Raw genomic sequence first — 18,703 nt, forward strand, 5'->3', positions numbered from 1 at the left:
TTGATTTCTTTCCTACCATGTGGTAGAAAAAACGCTTTTAAATTTTACTTCTTACAGCTTTAAGCATCTGAGAGATATTGGCCTCTCTTGGGATCCCTACCCAATATCCTTTGCAAAGGACCACTGGATTTGCTTCTTCAGATGCCTTTTCCTAGACCAATTAATGGGGTTACCTTTGACACAGTGATTGTTCCTGCCATAATCATGTGGATAGTCAGGGAAAGGAATATGGTTTTCAGACTAGCAGAGGGTTTGGCAGACAAAAGAGTGTGTTCTGTACTCTCACACTATGAGAGATAAGCAAACTGTCTGTCTTTTGCTCCCATTACCCGGAAGCTAATTAATTTTGGAAATTTCTGGCTTGATTTTTTTCTTCCTTATCTGTAAATCAGCCACCACCTGCAATAAAACTAGACACTTCTATAGCTCTTCAGCTTTGGCTTGTGGTTTTCATGTATTACTAGGGCTCTTTTTCTTAGTTTCAAAAATTTATTCCTAGTTGCTTCAAGACATGAATATATTAGGCAAAATTCCAAATGAATAAATGGGACTTTCTACTGATATCAGAGAACAGATTGCCAGACATGGGAGGCAGGGGAAGAGAGGAGAGATCAAATGGGTGAAGGTCATCAAAAAAAGCATAAACTTCCAGTTCTGAAATAAATAAACCCCGGAGATGTAATGTACAGCGTGGTGACTATAGTTAATAATACCATATTGTATATCTAAAAGTTTCTGAGAGTAAATCTTCAAAGTTCTCATCACAAGTAACTATGTGTGGTTATGGATGTTAATTAGATTGGACTGTGGTGATCATTTTGCAATATATATGTATATCAAATCTTTATGTTGTACACTTAAAACCAATATAATGCTATATGCCAATTATATCTCAATAAAAAGTTTATTCTCTAAAAAAGTTAAATAATTTTGGAATTGTTTACCTAGCGAGGTAAGAATCTAATGTTTTTAACAAATAACTTACTTATTTTTACATCTGTATTAATACATTGAAAATTCTGTTTCTTTTATTTGTGATGTTACTCTTTTTCTGTTATACATTATTAGATAAAGTAAGGTTTGTATCTCTGGAATAGTTTATAGAGAATGGCCTTAACTGAGTTAAAATACCAAATAAATAGGAAATCGTCACAGGCTATTCAATAAATAAACTCTGAATCGAAATTGACACCAGTTTAATTTTATTCTGTAATCAACTAAATATTTCAAATAAAACAAATACAACTAAAAAAGTCTCCAATTTTTGCTTTAATTTCACATTTCATACATTGCACAATTTTTACAAGATACTCATTTTAATTGTTTCATAACTTGGGGAGAGAGGAGGCAATAATTCTGCCAGATGGTTAAATACCCAGGGGATTTCTGCTCTCATTTTCCTCGTTTGAGAGACATAAAGCAGTTTTTACTCCCAGCATAAATTCTAGACAAAAACCATACACTTTACTTACTTCTCATGTTAAACATTAAGGATGACTCACAAGCAAAAGATAGACTTGTTACTAAATTAATGATCTCTTAAAACCTTATGTGGCTATAAGGTAACTGCCAAGTTTGTCCAAAAACAGCTTACAACAAATTCGTTATCCTGCGAGCTTTTTTTTCTTTTCTTCCTTCCTTCTGCCCTTCCTTCCTTTCCTCCTTCTTTCTTTCTTCTTTCAGGTATATTGCATTAGAGAGCATCTATTTATAGACATTTACTATAGACATCTTTTAGCATAATTGTCCTTGAAGAACAATGGAAAATGTAAGCTAAATAAAAAACAAAGAAAATGCTATACAGAATCTTTTATTAAGTAAGAGTTATTCCACTCTTGAGCCATATTCAGACACTATTAGCTGGGACAGCTGCATTGCAGAAACTACAATGAGAGTACATTTTTCTTCACGGAAAATTCCAATGTTCAGAGAAACAAACAGCAACATAAGCTAAATATTCATTATATCAGAAACAAACCACAGGTCTTTTGAGTAATAATCCTGTGAACTCGTGTCCTTAAATGAAAAAGGGCAGCCACAGGCATCTGGCCACTGAAGCTCTCTTCCTTTAGGAGGGTGGCTACCTGTAGAGGTGGACTCCTTAAATAACTATCTGCACCAAGGACCATTTGACATAGTTTAACCTTTGTGCAAAGACTCTTCACAGAAGCTGAAGTTGAAATTCATAGAGAAGCAAATAAAAGATGATGACCAATGAGTCCATCCAGGAAGGAGGATTCTTCATGGTTGTAACACCTATTTGGCTGAAAGACTGTCTCCCCACTAACCCTTCTGTCTGTGAAGTTGCAGAAGATCCCTAGATAATGTACTTCCCCAGTTGCTAGCTTTAAATGTAAGAAATACAATTTACCCCTTAAAAAAAATGTAAACTCAGTGTTAAAATTTGTTTTTAGATCAAATGAATTGGATTTGCTGTTGTTGTTTTTATAGCAATATAAGCACAACAGTAAAGAAATGTTAAATCACCGTGTGAGTAAAAACAAGGATTTTGCCTCAGTGATGTGGATAACTATTCTTGGGGAAAGCACAAAAGGAGTCTGGGGGAAAAATAAGTGTCAGAATTACTATAGTATCTGCAACACCCACTGAGTTCAGCTTCCTTTACTTGCTTCCCTCACTTCTCATAAATGAGTGGAATCAAAGGAACTTTAGAATCTCCTATGTTCTGTCATTTTGTGTCCATATAATCCATTGAAAATCCAAGATGGTGATGTGGTGCACTTGTCTTTCTAAAGAAAATTAAATTAAAATGCCTTAGGATAGAAATTTTTTTTAAAAAATATTATACACTTTTAAGTGATTTTTTTCCCCTTTATAGTCACACTGGACAGCAAATGAGGATTGTAAACCACAAATATCTAAAGTTTTTATTTTAGTCTAAAATATATATACTGTATCCAGCTGATTCTTAGGTAAGAATCACTATCTTTAATAATTCTCACATCGAATACAAAATACATAAATATACAACTCTTTGGAAACATATTATTCTTTTGTGAGACAAAGAAAAAAGATGTGTTCAAAGAAAATGTGTTTTACATTGTAATGTCCAACTTGTGTGTGCTCGTTTCAGGTTAGAAACTCATTAGGCATTTGGGCCATGTCTTCAAAATTCTGTTTAGCCTATTTGTGATTTCCTTTCAATAAAAGACAAGAAAAGAGAGAAACAAAAGCACCCTACTCAGGAATCCGGGAAAGCCTTTATGATTGACTCATAGGCAGGTGGGGCTGGTGTTGAAAGGCCAATCCGAAGACTGTGATTGGACCAGTGGAAATCAGGACGGCCCAGACTGTGGGAAGTATTGATGGTGGAGGAGGTATTGGATGAAGGGAAAGTCACCATGTGACTCTCAGTTTCCACGGGAAGTGGTGGACTTTGCAGAAACGGATGGAAAGTTGAGCCCCTGAAGCTTGATTTTCTTGGAAAGGAATTGGCTTGTTCCAGGGAAGCTTGGCGCTGGAAAGTGAGGCTCGCCAGGCTGAGGTTGCTTCGACGTTCACAGCCACTGTGGTGGTAAAAGCCAGTTCTGTTGAGGCCGTGGGTGTAAGAAGATCTAGATCTCCGGCTTGAACTCCACTGTGAGATGGGGGCACTGGCTCTTCTTCGAGAGAAACAAACAAACAAAGCCCAAATAAATCCTCCAATTACAAGTACAGTTGCCATGGACACTGTGAAGGACATTATAACGCCCTCTGAAACAAAGAAAACAAAGAGGCAATTTGCTTTGTAAATAGGTGTCCAACTAAATACATAGGCAAACTACAAATAGTTACTATGGATTACATGATTAACTTCGATTTCGGATTTGGGAAATAGAAGATGGTGCTAGGTGGATATGAATAAATGAAGCGGATATGCTTCCGTTTATCAAAGCAAGAGAATAAAGGATACAAAATGAGATTTTTTTAACTGTAGCATTCCATATTGCTTATGCTATTTTATTATCTTTAAGAAATTAGTAATTAAAAAGTCTCATTTATTTAAAAAGGCTGTTCTTTAGCTCATAAATTTTATGGAGTTGCAAATATAGTCCAGAGATTATTTCCTTTAGAGTTACGGTAGCAACTAATGTGCCAAAAATTGATAAAAAAATTTCATAGTCACATTGACTTTGCCTTTTCCTCTGTCTGGTTTCATCATCCCCACCAATGTCTTCCACCCACAGGCTGCATGATGCCTCACTTCCTGTTCTCATTCTGAGACAGGAAGTGCTGGGCTAGAACCACCTGGGGGGCTGACTGATTTATGTCATATTTCCGGAACTCCTGGACTCTCACCTATATCTTTGACTCATTGATGACATGACCTATGCAGACTACTGAGCTCTTTCTTGGTTCCCAACCTGGTTCATGCTGTTATCATGCCCTTGTGATATTGAAATTCCTGTCCCCTGAATCCCCATGGAATCTCTGTTATAACACCAGTATCCTCCAACTCACAGAACTTGTATTTGTCCAGATTTCCTGTTGTGAGGAGGGGAAAATGCCATTCCCAAATGGAAATTCTACCTTATCGCTTCTTCTTGTGAACTAAAAACATATTCTTGAATAAAACTGGGTAGCAGAGACCCTGCATTGAATCGAAAGGCATGCTGGATATTAGGAGACCCTTCTGGCCTTACCACCCACCACACTTACCGACCCTCTACCCCATGATCTAACCCACAAGTCATGTTGATTTTCCCACTATCCCAAAGCCTGTCTTTCTCTCTCAAATTCTGTGCATTTCAACATATTTTTCCTGATACCTGGATATAATTTTAAAATTTCTGTTTGGAAAACTCAGTATGCATTGAATTTTAAATACAGTCAACCCAACAACTGAGTGTGGTCCATGAAAGAAGACCAGCAGAAAATCCGTCAAGCTGACCCCAGCCCAAGTTGCCAGCCCACAGAAGTGTGAGCTAAGTAAATGGCTGTTTTAAGTCACTATGTTTTGGGGTGGATTGTTACACAGCAAAAGATAACTGATTTAGGGTGCCAAACTCAGCTCTATTCCTAACATACTGTGTGATTTTTATAAAATTTATTTAGACTCACTTATTTTATTACTTTCTTCAAATCAAGGAGTTAGATTTTATGATTGCCAAAGTTCTCTCCAGTTTTTTGTTGTAATCTATGATTGTATACACAAAATCTATGATGCAGAAATAACAAAACAAACCAATATTAACAAATACAAAAGAATAATTCATTTTTGGATATATTTTAGTGTCTTTCCACCTTATATTGTCACATTTATCTCCCGTGATAAGACTATATTTGTTATGTCCTGTTTTCACAATTATCACAAGTGCTTATATCAAAATCCTCTAAAACAACTATTTATGTCAAATCTAAGCAATACATTCTTTATACTAAGAAGATGATTTCTGAAATACAAGATGATTTATAACAGATCATCTAGACCCAGTATTGTTCTTCAAAAATGTCTTTCATCAAAATAATATTGTCATAGCCTTAAAGTGCAATTTCTTGAGACTGGGATTTCATAGAGTTAGGCTTTCTCTGGAAAAAGCAATAAACACAGTCAGAACCTAAAATTAGCCTTATTGATAATACAGTAAAATTCCACATTAACTTGTATTTATCAGTGCCCCAAAATTTGGAATCTAAAAAAGGGATTATAGAAAATCTGGGCTGCCAAGGCAGTGAAACCATGTAAATCAGAATTTTCCAAAGTTTCTTCTAAAACACAATAGAGAAAAACAAGATGACCAACTAAAAATATACAAAACCATGCCTTCAGCATAATTAGAAGACAGAAAAAAAATTCAAACTTCAATTTACCTAAACAATAAACAGTGGGGGACTTCCCTGGTGGCATAGTGGTTGAGAATCTGCCTGCCAATGCAGGGGACACAGTTTCGAGCCCTGGTCCGGGAAGATCCCACATGCCTCAGAGCAACTAAGCCCGTTCGCCACAACTGCTGAGGCTGCATTCTAGAGCCTGTGAGCCACGACTACTGAAGCCTGTGCACCTAGAGCCCGTGCTCCGCAACAAGAGAAGCCACCACAATGAGAAGCCCACACACCGCAAGAAGAGTAGCCCCCACTCTCCACAACTAGGGAAAGTCCGTGGACAGCAAAGAAGACCCAATGCAGCCAAAAATAAATAAATTAATTAATTAATTAAAAATAAAATAAGCAATGAAAAATAGAAACCGGTAAATTAAAAATAAATGATGGGGCTTCCCTGGTGGCTCAGTGGTTGAGAGTCCGCCTGGCGATGCAGGGGACGCGGGTTCGTGCCCCGGTCCGGGAAGATCGCACATGCCGCAGAGCGGCTGGGCCCGTGAGCCATGGCCGCTGAGCCTGCACATCCGGAGCCTGTGCTCCACAACGGGAGAGGCCACAACAGTGAGAGGCCCATGTACCGCAAAAATAATAATAATAAAAAATAAATGATGGAAAGCAAAAACCAGTAAATTATCGCTCATACTTCTACCACAAGCTATCATGGAGAAGAAGGGCAATTCTGGAAATACTGTAAAAATAGTGAAAAGGTGAACTTGTCCATGATCACGCTGACTATAGGAAACAGACTTACAAGTGAATATAGGTATGGGAAGAGGCAGTCTTGGAAAGTAATCTTCCTATAGGGAAGAAAAGAATCCAAGCACAAAAGATCTCATATTTTATATTCTATTTACATGAAATGTCCAGAGCACACAAACTATATAGACGGAGAGTAGCTTAGTGATGGTCTAGGGCAAGGGGATGAGATGGAAGGGAATGGGAGGGACCTCTAATGGGGACAGGTTTCTTTTTGAAGGACAAAATGTTCTTAAATCAGATTGTGGTGGTGGTCACACAACCCTGTAACTATAAAAAAAAACCCATTTAATTGTATACTTTAAGTGGGTGAATTACATGGTCTGTGAAATATATCTCAGTAAAGCTGTTTAAAATAAGAAAGAAAGAAAAGGATAGGTGCTTTTGGGGAACCACAAAATAAAGGAAAAAAGAGGCAAGATTGAGGGGAGACTTGGGGATCCTTCAAAACAAAAGAAAATTTAAAACAAAGGACATACAATCCCTCCCCACCTTCATCTTCTAAAAATAAAAATCAACCAGTAAAGACCAACCAAACACACACATACACGCACACACACACAAAGTCAACCAGTAAAAAAACCACGCTTTGCTACATTGAGGAAAGGATGAATCTAGAATGACTCCCAGGTTCTGGCGTGGGCAGGTGAGGGTGGATAGGTGGATACTAGTATCATTCATCCAAACAGGGAAGAAATGTGAGAATGTAGAACTGGGGCTGAAGCTGATATTAGGAAGATGTTGAATGTGTGTGTCCCTGGGACATCTATTTGGAATTCAGGGTTAAATAAATATGGAACTTAAAGAGAAGCAAAACTGGGAATCTTCATGCTACAAGAGTTCAACCATCCATGGAAAGCACTTCTACTAAAGGAAAGGAATATGTTTATAGAAGCAAGTTGAGAACAAACTTCCAGGAAGACCAGAATTTAACTGGTGGTGGAAGTCAACACCAGGGAAAAAAAGAAGGGTTAATTAGGGTGGTCCACGGAGACAAGAGAGATTACTAGCTCTGAATCAAAGTGAGGAGAGAATTTTAGGTAGTACTGATTAGCAACCAGATGCCCCAGAGATATTTACTATTCACTTGTTAACACATAAAGCACACACTAGATACCAAGTACTGCTAAGTACAGAGAGAGCAGGGAAGAAAATAAAGTCTCAGTCCTGGTAGAGTTAACATTCTAGAAGATTTAAAATAAGAAAAATGTCCTTTAGATGTGGCAATGAGTGGGTCATTGGCCACTTTACCTGCAATAAGTTGGGGGTCAGATGATGGAAGAACATGAGTACTTCTCCAAGAAGTTCAACCTCTCCACTGTGAACAAAGAAGAGGCTTGAGCAAAATTACCCATTAGGAAGGATGAAGATGGAGCAGGTAGTGACATCTGTGGTAGACTGAAAGCAGAGAAACGGGGAGGATGGTGAAGCAATGATTCAAACATGCAGTAATAATGGCTTAATCTGGGAAGTTGTAGTAAGAATAGGAAAGAACCTGGTCATGAGAGACCCAAAGTGAAAAGAATGTAAAAATTATTCCAAAGTATCATACCACCTAATGTCCTAGAAATAAGACGTTGAGGGGGGTAGTGGTGATAAACTAAGGCTTAGATGCTCTTGTCCCATGATGTAAATGATAATGTTATTTTCTAGCAGTAATTTAATAATCAGATTAAATTATGTTTTAGAAACTTTAGCATCTGCTTACTTTATTATACTTACTTGTCTTTGCCATTTTATGCCATAATAGTTTATCAGAGAATAGATTTGCTGGATCAAATTTTAATTATTAGTATAATCATTATAAAGTTCCTTTAAGTTTTGTGTTGCTTATAATGGCTACCTAAATTCTGGATTTTACTGGAAAAACTGTTTTAGTTGCTCTTAGAAAAGAGCTAAATAAAAATCATGAACTACTCAAATACTTCATAAAACCCAGTCCTTTCTCTTCTTTCCAAATAAGTATGTGAGTCCAGGCATTTTGCTAACTTTGGTTCTTTGGTTAAGAAAAATACCTAACTTTACCATATTTCAGTGAGTTTTTGGCAATCTTTGTTTTTTGTGACATATTGCACATAACTTGAATAATTTATTATTGTACATTGTCATCAGTTGTCCCTGAAAGAGTTTATTCATTAGTTTATACTCCAGAGATTCCATGAGTTGATTACCGTGAGAAACACTTTAATCAAAGAATATGAATAAATTCACTCAGATATTCTGTCTTCCTATTTAGAATAGATGAATGAAAGATATATTATGATCCATCTTAATGTTATTATACCTTTGAGTAGGAAAATAATGCATTAGGTAGACACTTCACTGGTAAACTATAAGCTCCTTTTAAATTTGAACTTCTATTATTCCAAGGTAGAAAGGTTTCACTAAAACTGTGATTAAGAAAATTTTGATGTTTGGAGGAATATAGTTTATAAAATGCAAACCTATTTTTATTTTATTATTGTGGTAAACAGTAATATGCATTTCTAATTTGATTAATTTAATTTATAGATCTCGGGCACTATTTTAAGTGTACTATATCACTTAACTGTCAAACAACCCAATTAGGGGAATGCTTTATTTCTTTGGTGTGTTCTAAGAAAATATTAATCTAAAATGAAAGTGAAAATGCATAAAAACTGTATCAATTTAATACCAGATTTAGTGGCCTGTTACGGACAGAAATACTTGGGGAAAATATGGTAAGGCAGTATTATGTATTCTACAGTTATACTTTCCTAAATCAACAGCCTCCACTGGAGAATTTTAAATATCAACAACTTCAGATATAGAATCAGAGATACAAGGTTTCAATGAAAACAAACTCTTAAAAATGTTTCAGCTCACACTCCTAATTTTTTTTTTATTTCTTACTTTTTGGGGGGCTGCACTGAATGGTGGGCAGGATATTAGTTTCCCCACCAGGGATCGAACCCATGACCCCTGCAGTGGAAGTGTGGGGTCTTAACCACTGGACCGCCAGGGAAGTCCCACAGTCTCCTAATTTTATTGATATTGAAACAGAGTCTAAGGTTTATGTTGTAGAACTAACACAATTTATTTTAATAATTGAATATTGACAACTAGCACTGGTCAGGGGGGCTTTCACTCAGGTATGACATAAAGTGTAAAGACAAATACTCTGGTTTGCAAAGTACATGTCCTTGCTTTTGTGTATAAACCAATGTAACCACTAGGGTCCGATGGAAGATTCTAAATATCTCAGGATACAAGCAGATATAATAGATAAGATTAAAGAGACATATTTATTTCGACTATTTCAATTTAAAGTTTACAAGCATTCCTATACATGGTCTCAGTGTATATGCCGTTTGAGCCTCTCTACCACAGTCTCTTCTGACAAATAAAATATTCCAAAAGGTTAATCTGTAGAGAAAAGTAGCATAAGGTTCATTTCAAGAAAAAAAAGAAAATAGAAACTTTTAAAATGTAGAATCAAGGGGAAATAATTTTACTTCACGTAATTACAATATAATGCAACTAAAAAGAGCAAATGATTGCCTTAGAAAAGGTAGATCTCCCTTAAAGGAAAAAAGGAACAAACTCTAACATTAGCAGGGTATAACATATAAATTAAGTGTTGTTATCCTATTTTGTAACCTGTGTCTATACAACTACCAAAAGGCCGGCACATAAGTCCTCAATAAATGACAGCTATGATTACTAATGGTTGTATAACTTTCCCAAGTCATTTGACCCTTCCTGGCCTAATGATAATGGTCACTATAGTCCCTTCTAATTCTAAGATTCTAATATTGAATCTGGTTTTCAATAAATCTTACCCACACCTAGAATTCTGTCCATTAGTGTCAAAATTTAGTAGAGGTCACCATCTAGTGGCCTTGAGTTGAATCGTTCTGATATCTGAAAAATGATTTTATCTTTGACAACAGAACATTGATCAATTCACAAAATCTTTTCCAGTTGTAAGAATCATTAAGCTTAGCTATCACTGAAGTAGGCTATGCTGTTCTTGGTACCCTGGAGTATATAGGAGGATGGTTCAGACAATAAGACTTCAGTAAAAATCGTTTTTAGGAAGAATTATATTTAAGGTTCAGAAAACTTTTAATTACAATAATTTAAACAAAGAATAAATATTTCCTATGTGTATCTCATCTCCCGGAAAATCCTATTGGGTCTGTTTTCAGAATATATCCACAATTCAACTTCTCATTATCTACTCTACTACCTCCCTGATGCTCCCAATTTGATCTCAATTATCTGTGCTCATCACTACTCTTCCCCTGGCTCATTCAGCTCCATCCACACTGCCCTGTTTGCCATTCCTTAAACACATCAGCTGTGCTCCCAATTTAGGGCCTTGTGCTTGTGGCAATCTATTCCTGAAACTCTTTTATCAGCCATCTACAAGGGTGACTTCAGGTCTTTGATCACATGTCACCTTCTCATTGAGGCTTACCCTGACGGCCCTATCTAAATTTTATCCTGCCCCACTTCTGATGCCTAACTGCCACCCTTGATTTTCTTTTTTCTTTCTGGATTACTGGAAACTAGACTCAATTGTAGGACAAGTAAAAATCTGGGAGATTTGGAAGTAGTTTTGACCAAAGTCATACTCTGAATATAATTAGTCAACAGTATTGTTAGAGTAGAAGGTAAGTTAAATTATGTTCAGAAGGAACACAGTAGACCATCACTTTCTGTGTGTGATAAACTAACATGTATCAAACCACTGGGACCAATTATAAAATACAGATCGAAAATATGTTTTTAAATCTGGTTGAAGCCATCAGAGGCCTACCCAAACTTTGAGGGAGCAAATTCTAAGAGAAAAGAAAATCTCTCATACAGTGATCTGTAAAGAGAGGCAGAAGAGGCAAAAAACCTGAGTAGAACTCTGCAATCTCAGTAGGCTTAGAAAACAAAGCCTGGATTTCAGGGAATACCAAGGAGGATAGACTCTGGGAAATATTCTAGACTCTGAGTTGGACTTCCAAAGGGCTATTCCCTAAGAGTAATAGCAAATAGGAAAAAAAGTAGATCTCACAAAGATAGAAACACAGTTGACCCTTGAACAACACAGGTTTGAACTGCACAGGTCCACTTATACATAGATTTTTTTTCAATAAATACATATTAGTGGTTTCCTCTGGGGATGATGTAGACAGGGATTGACTAGGAGTGTCATTAGGGAACTTTTGGGTTGGAGATAATGTTCTGTATCTTGATCGGGGTTTGGGTTACTCAGGTGTGTATGTATTTGTCAAAATTCAGCAAATGTTCAGTTATGATCTGTGCACTTCATTTTTGATCATTTTACACATTTCATTGTATGTATGTTTGACCTTAAAAAGAAAAAAAAATATTGAATTCCTGTTAATAAAAAAATGCTGAATTAATTAGGGGGAAGTGTACTGATATCTGCAATTTACTTGGAAATATAAACTAACAGATTGGTAAATAGAATGAATATTATAAAAATGTTAATAGTAGAATCCAGGCGGTAGGTATATGGATGTTCCCTGTAAAATTCTTCAAATTTTTCTGTATATTTGAACACTTTCATAATAAATTTTAGAAAAACATATGAGAGAAGACCATGAACAACTTTAAGTTAACACATTTAGAAATTTACTTCAAATGGGCAAATTCCTAGAAAATACGATTCCTGCCCTAAAGCAATCAAAGAAGCAGTAGAATATCTGAGTAGTCCAATATTGTTAAACAAATTGACTTTTCATTTAAAACCTTCCTATTAAAAGTACTACCTATAATTACACTGGTGAATTTTTTCAAACATTTAAACAATAAACAATGCCACTCTTACACAAATGTTTCCAGATAATAAAAAACAATTCCTACTCTGTTTTAGGAAACCTGCATAACATTGATACCAAAACCTGACAAGGCTATTATAAGAAAAGACGACTATAGGCAAATTTCTCTCATTAATGTAGATGCAGAAGTTCTAAAGTCAGGAACCTATCAAAAAATATATTCTTCTAGGCTCTGCTCCATACCTACTGAATCATAATCTCTGAGCATGGAGTTCAGTGAGAGATGAATCTTCAAACTTCTCTCTATGGAACTGAGATACAGCAGTTTTAAAGAAAAGCATTTGTTATTCAAACTTCCTAAGTAACTGATATAAAGGAAGTAATTAGAAGGCTGTTAATAAGAAATGTCCAAGAGTTTTTAAAATGGAAAGTAAAGATATGAATTTGAAATATAGTCAGTATTTGTTGATATTTGGGAAGAGGAAATATAAAGAACATCTTTGGGGTGCATGGTCAGCAAAGCTTTCTCCCTCCTCAACCTCTCTGGAAACAACTTACTCCCATCTGCTGAGGTAGGTCTCTAAGTGACATATTTTTCCACAGGTTAAAGAATAAAATTTTCAGCTATTAACCAAGGTTTTCTGCCCTTGACTGCACTTGATTGACCAAAAAATCAACTAACGATCCTCCATTTCAATTATCTGGTAGAAGATTAGGGCTGTTATCAAAGATACCCAGAATAAAGAAAAAGTTAATGTTTAGAATTTGTAATAGGATTATTAAATACATAGAATAGATGATAGTCTTGAAAACCAATTGTTTTACTGCAATCACTAGACAACGTGAGACAGAGAAAAGTGTTTTGGTTTTTGTTTGTTTGTTTGTTGCAGTTTCAAAATGCTAAGAGCCTAAAGGACTCAAGAACATACCTTTTTACTATAATGAACTGTATTGGGAAAAATAAACCATGGTCTACAAGTCATGCCCTTGTCAGTTTGGGCTGCCCTTTAAATACCATAGACTGGGTGGCTTAAACAGCAGATGTTTATTTCTCACAGTTCTGGGGTCTAGGAAATCCAAGATCCAGGGGCCAGCGGGATCAGGTTCTGGAGACAACCCACATCCTTGCCTCAGTGCATACACGCAGACAGAGAGACAAAGAGTACTACCTCTTCCTCTTCTTTTAAGGCCATTAACCCCATCATGGCGTCCCCACCCTCTAATTTAACGCAAATTACACCCAAAGGTCTTATCTCCAGATAACACCGCATTGGGGGTTAAGGCTTCAACATATGAACGGTGGAGGAGACATAAACATTCAATCCATAACAAGTAAACTTTCAGAAGCAGTGTAAAGAGGAGATGTTTGGGAGAGAGAAGAAGGGCTATAAACTATGTGACCAGTAAGAGTCCTGGAGAAGGGGCCATCACTCCATCTCTGCCTGTGATGAGCTACAGATTGATTTAGGGAATGCCAGAGAAATTGGTATCCATTCCCAGCTTCTTAGAGGGATCCAGATAGGAAAGATGACAATCCCCTCTGAGAAACTCTGGGTCCCTGAAAGGCAGAGGAGGAATGAGGAAGTGTGGACATTAGTATATCCAGGTCTAGGGGTCTGATATACAGTCCAAATTCCCACAGCTCCAGGGTGATGGGAGAGCATTCAACATTGTTCTGTGTCACTGAGACAGAAGGAAAAGTACGTGAATAAGAGCCAGTAGACCAGAAAGGAAAAATCATGACATTAGCAAATGTTGCACAGACCATACGAGGCAAATTTTATGGTAAGAGTCCTCAGCAGCAGAGACAAGAAAAAAGGACAATTCCCCTAAAGCAGATGAGAAATACACATCCGTAGTCAGCAGAGACCAGAACTTGATTAAGAATAAATGGCCCTCTCCTTCCAATAACATTGATAGTGTATAGCTACCACCACTGTCCCTTTCCAACTTTAGAGAAAAGTCCTAAGGAAGAGGAAAGTGGGGAGACTTGAAGTAAGTAAATTGAAAATAATTATGTTAAATCAGGTCAAACTTTTACAGTGACTTTCAAAACTACACAAATCTTTCTCAAGTCATTCACACTTCTCCACAAATACAGCTTGTGTGTTTTTACTTCTGCATATTTGCTGATAACACTTCTCCTGAACTCCCTGAAATTTCCAACTACACCTTATTTATCTCACTAACACCTGACATATTGACTAATATATAAGGAGTGGTCAGTCAATGCTTCTGAGTAAACTAATGAACTGGATAGATAAACGGATGAAAGGATGAGTTAATAAGTTAATGTAGGAAAAATGAATGACTACAATGTTCTTCCTACAATTGTTTCCCTATTTGAAACTCATCTGATTTATAGGAACAGATAAAGCCTCATTTTTTTTTCTAAGGAGGATTTAGGGACCATTTCTGCCACATTTGTCTTTCTAACTCGTAACGATCATTGCCATTTTAATGTACATTATCTTGTATTATTCCATGACAGTATAGACATATATTTGCATATTTATGGACACATAATCTCTTTCAAGAGTGTAATCTTCTTGAGGACAGACATTATAGTTTTGGTGAGGATTAAATGAGGTGAATAAATGCAAGTTCCTAAGCCAATAAATTCCCCAATTTTTCACAATGCTAGCCAAAAGGGAAAAACACAAGTGGTAAGGCAAGAAGTATAACCAAATGGTTTTCTTTAAGATTCTGAATACCAAAAAATTAACCAAGTTTAACAACACTTGTCTATTTCATTAAAGCAGAGTGCAGCAAACTTTCACAGGTTATGTTTCCTGCTGCTTTCATGGGGGATGTTTGTAGGGACGGGAAATGCATCAAAGAAAGCAAAAGTGAGAAATGCAAGGTGGTGGTCTTCAGCTGTGTTGTCACTCTCAGGCCAACTTTATTGCCCACCTTTGCACAAATTACTGTAATGTTTGCACAACATTTAATAAGGTTTAATGGGTGATCACCAAAAAAATTCAAGCTATCACTATTGGTAATAACCTGGTATCATTATCTTATGTTTCAACATTCATTAAAGTAAATCAGGAAAATTATATTTGGAAAACAACTTTTATACAGCCTAAGTTTGGGAAATTCATATGGTTAAATGTACAAGTTTTGCTTTTCTAAACTCTTCTTTCTCTATTCTCTGAATTCAAAGTGCCAAGCAGACAATTGATTTTGGAAGCAATAGGCAATGTATTGCACTGTACCTTATAAGATTTTCAAATAATATTTTTGCAGAGACAGTGATGTAGATATCAATTTAGATACAAAAAGGAAATAAAAATTTAAAAGATCAACATTTATATTTTAGGAAATTTTTACATTTCATATATTCACATTTACATTTTTGCATTTTACACTTGATATTTTCTTGAACCCCAGAAGAATTAATGTGATCTTTTATATATTTTCCCCATATCATCAAACGTGATAACATTATATCTACTCAACATATTTGTTTGGCTTTGTTAATGCTTATCAAGGTAACACTCCCCTTCCTGGTTTTCATTATTTCCATCTATTTTCTGTTGTATTCACAAAGTAAGATAAAGAAACACTAGGAACTATCTTTGGAACAATAAGTTTGAATTCTTTCTTAAGCATAGATTTCTATATTAAAAAAAATTTTCAGGATTGGCAAATAGACTCCAATTAAACATTCTATTTTTAATTGAGGTTTATTTTATGATTATTATCCGTGTTTTAATCAGTAGATAATGATTTATTTTCCTTAAGTCTTTAAGTAAACCTGAAATTTAACTTTGAATGGCTTGAAAAAAATTGATTTGGCTTTTACAGATTATTTTTTGCAGTAAGAATTACTTTACTTTTGAATAATCTATATAGTTACTTATTTTTGCAATGATGAATTTAGGGTAAACACACGCTATCTATTTTTTAGCGTGTGTTTAGCACATTCACTTTCTCTGTAAAGGAGGACAGCAAACTGTATTGTAAGAAACCTATATAAGTAAGACTCCCACAATTCAAAGATTTATTGTCTATTGGTTTCCACGTAGAATAACTTATTACCAAAGCCATTCTTTACAATATGCAAGTATAATTTACTTTCTTTTTCTTAATTTTTTAATAATTACATTATGATGTTTATTAATATCCCTCATTTTCAGACTTGAAACAAACATAAATGTTGATGGTAAAAAAGAATTAATTAATTCTTTCCATGCAGATTTCTGTGATGGCGGACGACCAGGTAGGTTGTTCAGAGCAGGCAGCATCACTGCTCATTTTTCACCGGATAGTTCCCCAAACGTACCTTGGAATCACAACGAAAAGTCTAAAAGAGTTCTCATTTGTTCGGGACCAGTAAATAGGGCTATCGATCTCTTCATAAACTCCATTATCTCCTTTAAAGTTTTTTTCTGGATTTAACTCAACTTGCCTGATTATTAAATTTATTTATTTTTAAAATTTCCCTGAACCCAAGCATCCGTGTCAGTTTCATGTCTCAGCCCTTCCTCCCTGTATCTCCAGCCTTGGAAGACTCGTGGTTTTGACCTCAGCTCCATCCTGCTGCTGCTAACTGACTAGAAGCCAGGTCTGAACCCAGCCAAAAGCTACTGTTGTATTGTTCCTTTTTTCCCCTTGTTAGGCTTTCTTTATAATGTTATTTGTGGTATTAGTTCCACTTGTTCTATTACAGTTTTTTTGTCTAATTTCATAATATGATTTCTTATTTAATCATGTCATCACACTCCTTCAGTACAGATTTATTATTTAGATTCGCTTTGGAAATTAAAGAATATAACATTGACGATGTAAGTTAAAATCTCTATAGAAATTCTCAGCTTCATTAAAAAAGATACATAATCTATATAACCGTAAGACAAATAAAACTTAATTTTCCAACAAATCAATTATCAATTTCCAAACAGCAATGACTTACAAAATTTTTCTCAGTTTTATTCTTATTGTTTTCTAATTAGCATTTCCTATTATTTTCTCATTATTTTGTAACACCAGCCATAATCTATATGTGTTGCCCAGATTCTCCTTGAACGACTTCATCGCCCACTTTATGGACATTTTATATGAACAAATTTTTTGTAATAAATTTATGAAAACTTTAGGTAATCGATTTACCATAAACAAAATGGCTCAGAGATTTCCAATGTTTCAATAAGTTTTAGGCAGTACATTTCTCTGCATCCTAACTTTAAATTAAAAACAGTTAAAGAAAATCTTACCCCAAAAGTTTTCTGGCCATGGACTCCCTAAACTTGTTGTGTTATTAGCCATGATATCCACAGGAAGAGAAGAGCGAGAAGAAAAGCCAGTATGTCCAAAAGAAGCACTTTGATTTTATGTCTTTGTGGTTCAGCAAGAGAAAAATAATTTTCACACAACCCCTCATATACTTGTGTTTGCATAAAAGGAAATAAGTATATCATGTTTCCTGCTTTTATACTCAAATTAGCAACTGTTTTTCTTATCTTGGAATTCCACACAGTTCCTGAGACACAAAACAATTTCCTTCTCGTCATTTCCTCAGCTGAATTGCTAAGTACCCTCCTTTCCACCATCTCCAAACTGCTTTGGGGATAAGAGGCTCCTTTTCTTGTTCTTTCCTCTTCTCCTACTGATACAGAGTAAGATTCCAAACTCTCAGCTACAGCTGAGATATAAATCTAACTGGGGTTAAACTTACATCGGATAAAGAAATAGACTGCTTTCTAATGTTTGAAAGCTATACTTATATAGTAAGTCGGTGGGGGGGGGAACTCTTCAGAAATCCATATTCTGTTCCAGTACAATTAAGTTTATCTAATACCTATTTTATAACTCAGTTACTTACTAAAATTCTTAATGTCTCTTGCTCTATTTGGGATATTGATTTTGAAAAGTCATTTCTTTATTTCATAAATACCTCTCAAATGTAATTTATATTTAATTTTTTATGAAAATTGGTAGGTAAATATGAGAAAAAACAGTTTCCACACTGAAGGGCCCTACTTAAAGCCAATTAGGGGCAACGTAAATGCAAACATTCAATTACAACAGAATGGTAAGCCCTATAGTAAGCAGTACAATGATAACAGTATGTTTTTCTTCATGGAGGAGTGATGACTTTGGTATTGTGTATGACAGTACGAAAATAATTTTACCAAGTGGAGAAAGAGTAATAAGATAGAAAGAACAACATCAACAAATGTAGAGAATGGACTTGAGGACACGGGGAAGGGGAAGGGGAAGCTGGGACGAAGTGAGAGAGCGGCATGGACATATATACACTAACAAATGTAAAATAGATAGCTAGTGGGAAGCAGCTGCATAGCAGAGGGAGATCACCTTGGTGCTTTGTGTCCCCCTAGAGGGGTGGGATAGGGAGGGTG

The 18,703-nt window shown here is 35.7% G+C and overlaps 1 protein-coding gene across 1 annotated transcript; it reads right to left on the reverse strand.

Moving 5' to 3' along the window:
* Window positions 1-1,297: 1,297 nt before the first annotated feature.
* On the reverse strand, window positions 1,298-17,727 carry MYCT1 (MYC target 1). Its single transcript, XM_060167318.1, has 2 exons — window positions 17,558-17,727; window positions 1,298-3,714 (listed from the first exon to the last, which is right to left on the reverse strand). Exons 1-2 carry the CDS (start codon window positions 17,607-17,609, stop codon window positions 3,203-3,205), a joined length of 564 nt encoding a protein of 187 aa, XP_060023301.1. The 5' UTR covers window positions 17,610-17,727; the 3' UTR covers window positions 1,298-3,202.
* Window positions 17,728-18,703: the final 976 nt, after the last annotated feature.

This window comes from Lagenorhynchus albirostris, chromosome 12 (genome assembly GCF_949774975.1).
Source record: "Lagenorhynchus albirostris chromosome 12, mLagAlb1.1, whole genome shotgun sequence".
NCBI lineage: Eukaryota > Metazoa > Chordata > Mammalia > Artiodactyla > Delphinidae > Lagenorhynchus > Lagenorhynchus albirostris.

Bases quoted from the DNA above. Each gene is read 5' to 3' on its own strand.
- MYCT1 (XM_060167318.1), bottom strand. From the start codon at position 17,609: ATGGCTAATAACACAACAAGTTTAGGGAGTCCATGGCCAGAAAACTTT. The intron at 3,715-17,557 runs GTAAGATTTTCT...TCTTTGTTTCAG, and splicing joins ATGGCCAGAAAACTTTTGGG to AGGGCGTTATAATGTCCTTC.